This window comes from Octodon degus, unplaced genomic scaffold (assembly GCF_000260255.1).
Source record: "Octodon degus isolate 3935 unplaced genomic scaffold, OctDeg1.0 scaffold00083, whole genome shotgun sequence".
Classification (NCBI taxonomy): Eukaryota; Metazoa; Chordata; class Mammalia; order Rodentia; family Octodontidae; genus Octodon; species Octodon degus.
In genome coordinates, this window is record NW_004524659.1 from 2,786,809 (window position 1) to 2,793,586 (window position 6,778).

The 6,778-nt window shown below is 33.8% G+C and overlaps 1 protein-coding gene across 1 annotated transcript in view; it reads left to right on the forward strand.

Annotated features, from left to right (window-relative positions):
• Uri1 (URI1, prefoldin like chaperone) overlaps positions 1–6,778 on the forward strand; it is a 97,477-nt gene that overhangs the window by 58,687 nt on the left and 32,012 nt on the right. The window contains exons 4-5 of the mRNA XM_012515896.2: positions 4,433–4,511; positions 5,494–5,629. Of these exons, the coding sequence (XP_012371350.1) occupies positions 4,433–4,511; positions 5,494–5,629 (215 nt within the window). The remainder of the gene's footprint in view (positions 1–4,432; positions 4,512–5,493; positions 5,630–6,778) is intronic.

The following is a 6,778-nucleotide window of genomic DNA, read 5'->3' on the forward strand; positions in this document are numbered from 1 at the left end:
TGAATTTTGAAAAATTATGTCTTTATACTTAGGTTAATTTTTCTTTTAAGCTTTAGGTTATTTTAATAACTTTCTCTCTTTTTTTTTTTTTTTTTTTTTTTTTCTGTTTGTTTGTTTGAACCAGGGATTGAACTCAGGCCCTTGTGCTTGCTAGGGAAGCACTTATTCCACTGAGCCATCTCCCTGGCCCCTTTAATGACATTATCTGATGACTCAAGATATGATGAACATGGATCATTTCATGAATAGATGTTGATGATATAAGTTCCTAGGTACAATAGAGTTACAAAAAAGGAATGTACTTCCATAGTGGCTGACTTTTGTGGTAGAGCTTAGTTATCTTATTCAGTGAAGCTAAATACTTTGCCATGACCATGTAGGAAAAGAAAAATACTATTGATTTTTTGCAAATACATTCACGTTTTTAGTGGGGATACTTTCTTTTTCCACCAAATTACAAAAAGCATAACAGTGTAGACCCTGTTTTCAAGAATGCTTTAATTTTTTAGTGTAACTTTTAACAGTTTTATTAGGCTAAGAGAATACCTTGAAAAAAAGTAATCACTTCTTGCTTTAATTATGAGAGTACATCTTTACCTGTACAATCTATGCCTGAAATCAATGTTACTCTGTATCCTTAGTTTTATTTTTTTTTTGGCGGAACCGGGAATTGAACTCAGGCCCTTGCGCTTGCCAGGGAAACGCTTATTCCACTGAGCCATCTCCCCGGCCCCCTGTATCCTTATTTTTAGAAATGAAAACTCAGGAAACCTTCAGGCCAGTGGATCTGTAGCCAAGATGCATTGCAAATTTTAAGAAAGCATACTGTATTTGAGTAACTGTTCCTGTGGCATGTGGCTGACATTAGACAGTTGGAGGAGACACTCAAAATAAGGAGTGAATTGAATTGCAACAAGACTTGGTGGATGCTTAAATTGTATCAAGGCTAAAAGTAACTTCTAAAAGGAGGTTATATATTGACTCATATTTCATCATTGTTTTCATAATTTTTCAGATTAACAAAAGGTTAATTCTTTGCCAGAGATTAACCTAGACATTAACATTAATATAAAACCTTTTAAAAAAGTTTTCCTTTTATCTCATAGTACAGTATTTTTCTGCCTTTTTGTTTACCATGTAGGTAAGGTGAAAGAGAATGATGGGAGACTTTTTTCTAAAAGGGAAAAAGGTTTAATGTTAGTATTTTCTGCCTAGTCCAGCTTCCTACTTTATAGTAAAATTTTAGATTGTTTCAGAGATTTAAGTTTTATCTTTTTTTGTTACTTAAGGATGGAGATCGCAATTTTTATTACTTGCCTGAAATGGAGACAAAACTTTTTTTTCTCTACAAAGATTTTATAAGAGAACAATTAAAAATAATGGAGTTCTTTGGTTAGTAATACTCAAAAGAATAAAAGTTTCTTATATGATTTTCACGTATGCATTGTTTTCTATATTGCATGAGGACATCAGGTTCAATTAGATCTTGTTTATTGGGTTGAATTTTAAAATTAATAATTACAGGTTAGATATGTAATAGGATCAAATATGGTGGAGCCAAACAGACAGGTTTTTTTTTTAATATAAAAGTAAGTAAGCTTGAATTTTTTTGTTTTGAGTTTTGATTTCCAAGTAATTGCTTCCAGCTTAATTTTTGACTACTATATTTTAATGTTACAGCGTTCAGAGGTTATTTCTAGTAACAAAATAGAAAAATTCAAGTTTTGTTGCAAGGATTGTCTGCTTACCATCAATAACATTTAGTGATAATTCTTAAAATCGGCTTTATATTTACTATAGCATAGACTTTGTGATTTTTTTTTTTTGTATTTTAGTAGAGGTCTACAGGGTGTACAGGGTCTCACTCTGTAGATCAGACTACTAGTGATTCTTCTGTTTTTAGCCTCCCAAGAGCTGGGATTACAGGCATGCGCTACCATGCCCAGTCTCAATCGCTGTCTCAGCATGCCCCAGGTGTGGGGCCCGCACAGCAGGCTGGGCATCAAACCCCAGCCTCTGCATCTGCCTAGGTGGGTGCTTTAATCCGCTGAGCTATTTGGCCAGCCCTAGACTTTGTGACTTTTAATGATTATTCCTCAAATATTAAAAGGACTGTTTGGAGCTAACTGCTCGATATCGTGCTTGTTCCCGAGCGTTTGGGCAAGTACAGCATGCAGAGAGCTCCTCAGCTGTCGTTTCTCCCTGAGATACTGTTTGCCTTCTGCTGGCCTCTCTTCAGAAGGAATTTCTGCACAGGATGCACTTTAAACTATCTTCCCCTTACATTTTAAGAAAAAACCCAAAGTTTAGAAGTAGCAGCTCCTTTTCCAGTGTGTCCACAGTTTTGTTCTGCAGAGAATTACTAATAATTTAAAGCAGAATATATTGGATTTAAAATACTGACATTGATTTCTGTTATTTCTGGTTCAATTTACTGGTCTCTTAATGTACAAAGGACTTTTTTAGGAAGCTTTTTTTTTTCCAGGAGTGATTACAATATAGGAAACATTGAACATTAACTTTTAATACTACTTAATCAGAGAAGCAGCTACTTAGCTGATATGTAGTCCTTGAGCATTTACAGAGTTATTTATCTGAAACATACAGATAAGCTATTAGCATGCATAGCTTTAATAGTGTTTATTATGTGCAGGCACTTTACCAAATCTGCCTTTACAGGCTGTCACATTTATTGCTTACACTAATCCTGTCTTGAAAGATCCTGAATGGTTATATCATATGCAGTATCTCAGCAAGTCATACTGTCCAGTTGAGTGAATTTCACCTAATGGAATCTTACTTTAGTGGGCAAAGATAGTTGGTCTTAAAAATTTTAGAATTGGCATTTTTTGGCACTTCATGGAAAGAGTTGTGCTTAATGCTGCATTTAATTCTTTTGATCTGTGAGATGGGCATTATTTCAGTTTTACCACCAAAGTTTCTACAACTAAGGTTAGTTTTTATGAAGTCAAGCAGCAGAGCTGGGATTCATTATTTGCTTTGACTTCAAATACATATTTTTTTCTGGTACATGCATTGCCTGTGTATGAAGGTTTTACCATTTTATTCCTATAAAAATATATCTTGAAGGGTGATTTTTGCCTTAAATAGAATAAAATTTTGTTGACTTATAGAAAAGGATTTGGGGGAAAGTATATAAGAAGCACTTGAAAAATAGAAAATGTGCTTGAGAATACAGGTCATAAAACACAGGTTAAATACATTACTAAGGTATGTCCCCCTTGATATAAGAAATCTAATTTCTCTCCAATATGTGGCTTTTCCATCTTCCACATTTTTTTGTGAGAGAAAATGTTAAGTGACTTACTACAGGACTATTTTTGGGGTACATAATATGTGTTTGAAACTGCTTGAAAACTTAAGACTAAGATAATTTTTATTAATTATGTTACTGTTGGTGTTGAGGAGCTGAGGGGTAAAACCAATTTTATGACGTTTTAGGCATAGTCATTTTTATTATCTGGCGAGCGATTACCTATGTTGCAGTTTATCCTAATTTCAATTTGACAATATCCACATGTTCATTTAAATTACTTGCTGAGTTGGTGAGTTTTTGTTTTCATTAATTTTTCTTTTTACAGTTAACAGTGTCCTGCTTATAAAAAAAAATACTCAGTGTTTTGGTTTTGCCTGCAAGTCTCTATATAGCAGGAAACCCTTAAGAAACCTAATTTCCAGAGGTTTAAAAACGCCTATCTCAGTGTAGGCTGGTGCTTGGTATCACTCAGAAGGAGGGGTATTCATTTCCAGCAGGCCCACCATCTGAATGGCATTAAGTGCCCAAAAACATGATCATCCCTGCTCTAACTGTGGCATCTTTTGGTTGTTTGGAATTAATTTATTTGGTATCTCTGATTTAGTTTTAATGCTTTTTGTATTACCTGTACTGTGCCTAATTTCTCCTACCTCCTAGTTGATTTTCTGTCAGTTTAATCACATTAGTATGAATAATTGAAGCATTGATGACACCATGTTTCTCTCTGATGAAGACTAAAAGCATCTGTTCAAATTTTGTGTTCATGAATTCTACTTCACAGTGTTTGTTTACTAAAAAACTTTATTAAAATCTCCTTTTCCCTCACTTTAAATCCTACTTTCTTCAGAAAGTCAGGCCCTCCTTCACTTTCCCTTAATCTTTATATTATCTTTAGTCCAACTGATCCTCTAATTTAGGAAACACTAACTTTCCAAATGTGAATGTTCTATTTCTAAAAGCCAGAGTCCCTTGGAAGTTCAATTCTTTAATACATATAGTACAATAGTGCTATCACTAAACTGTGTAAGAACAGAATTTTAAAATTAGAAAAACATTCATCTGCAAATGGGTTTTGATTAGTTTATCTTGTTACATAGCGTGTTGGAAGAATTAGTAGCTGTATATTTATATATTATTTGATATTTTTGTCAACAGGAAGAAGGTGGATGATGACTATAATGCTCTTCAAGAAAGACTTAATACCTTGCCCGATAAGCTCTCTTACAATATTATGGTATGTTTAGTGTGTTTCTTTTAAAGTAATAAATTAATTTCTTGTAAATGTGCTAACTTTGTAAAACAGATTTATTTTTTTTGCTGTGTGCATTATCAGTTCACAGATTGAACTGGTGGTCTCTGAAGGTAACTATCACATCAAGAAAGTTTTCTTTAATATTTTTTAATATACTTCTAGTAGTTGCATCTACTTTTAAAAATATGTAAATAATTATTGCATTATAGTACTGTAAATGTCTGCACAGAATTTGACATTTGGTGTGTAAACTTACCTTCATAAAAAATGTAACAAGAGAATATAGCATTCACAGTCACTACTTGTAATCCAGAGTGAGAATAGGTCATATTTTTGTAATTCACAGAATTAAATTCTAGGCAAGCGCTTATTCTACTGAGCTATCTCCCCGGCCCCATATGGAATTAAATTCTAGAATATTGATTTTGTGAAAAGGTGCTGCTAATTTTTGTTTTGATGACCTTTACTGCCACAGTGATCTCTGGATTAGAATCTTCCATTGCATAAACATTTTTCCTCATGAAGACTTTGTATTATACTACTAATTTTGTAAATATAGGTACGTCAGCTCATTAAAGCTATTAATTCTTGCTTTGTAAAGAACAGTAATTTAATTAGAAATAACTTCAAATTGTCTTTACCAAAATGTGTTCTCTATTGACATTACTTAGATTTCATTTAGTTTTAAGAATAGAAAGAATAAACATTCAGAGATAGTACCACTTCTCCAGTGGCTATGGGTAAGGAGGGTATAGATTTACTTTTGTATTTTAACATTGATTTACTAATTTTAAACAGTTTTCTGTAAATTTTAGTACTGTATTAAACTTCCACAGGGTTGGCATTTTTTTTCACATTGTATAAAAGAACTCTAATAATGTAGGGTCTTTTAATGTTAAGTGTTTCACAAAATGTATTTTTCAGTGTTTGAATTTTTTTGCTCTTTTTTTCTTTTAAACAATAGGTACCATTTGGCCCCTTTGCCTTCATGCCAGGAAAACTTGTCCATACCAATGAAGTGACTGTTCTACTTGGGGACAACTGGTTTGCAAAGTGCTCTGCCAAACAGGCTGTAGGTTTAGTTGAGCACCGGAAAGAACGTAGGTATCACTTACGAATGATGTTTCTCTTTTGTATATATATTGATTCACAAAATGAAAAACTGATGGACCAGACATACCTGCCATGATTTGTTAGTTATTTATAATGTAATTCTTTGAATTCTAGTAAGATTGAGTAGACCTAACATCTGAGAATGAACTAAAGAATGGAAAATCTGGGTTTGAAATATCACCTACATTGGCATCTTTGCAGAAATTAGGTGCGAAAGTGATATTGGAGTGGAGGTGGGTGATGGAACTCCCACCTGCTATATGTCAGATATGCTGCATTTTGTGTTCCCCACAATAGTAAAAGGAATTCTAAGGAACAATGGAGATTAAGAGTAGAAAAACTTCATTGAAAGGTATAGCTTCTGAGAGATAGGAGGGGACCTGAAGGTGGGTTGCCAGTGAGCCCACTTTTCAGAGGAAAGCTTTAGAGCAAAATCATGAGGTGGGTGCCAAATCTCAAGGTGGGTATAACTATGACCAAAACTGTACCAGCCAATAATATTACAAGTATGGCCATGTAGATAATACTGATTCAGTGAGGAAGCAGGTCACGCAACAAACGTACATGGAAAGAACACAGATCTTTTTTGAAAAGAGATCCTGGCCACCCACCTGGGTGACTTGATACCTAGACTTTATTATACCAGGTGAGTTTAATCTTCAATATTTTGCTTATCCCTAGATAGGCATGTAGGCCTGGTTGTTCCATCTTTACCTTGATGACTGGCCTTCGACAGATGTGTCTGCAGCCACAGTTGTAATGTTTTCTTATCTTTTGTACTGACACCCTTGAGAGCCTAACCCTACCTGACTGCCTATAATATTTCTGCCTAACTTAGCTGTCTGTAATAAAAGTATACATAGTGTGTAGATGGAAAGTTAGGATGACATAAGAATTGCGAACATTTTATGGTTTATAATTGGCTTTAGTTGTTTTCATAGACCTTTGTTTTATTTTTTTATTTTTATTTATTTTTTTTTCAAAGTTTTATTGATAAACAGATAGCAATGAGACAGTTTCAAATCAAATTGGAAGTACAGTTTCAACAAATGATACACTGCATATATTCTTCTTAGTGGTTAATTGCTGTACAAGATGCGGACTTGTGATCCTATTTACAAACACAATTAGAACAA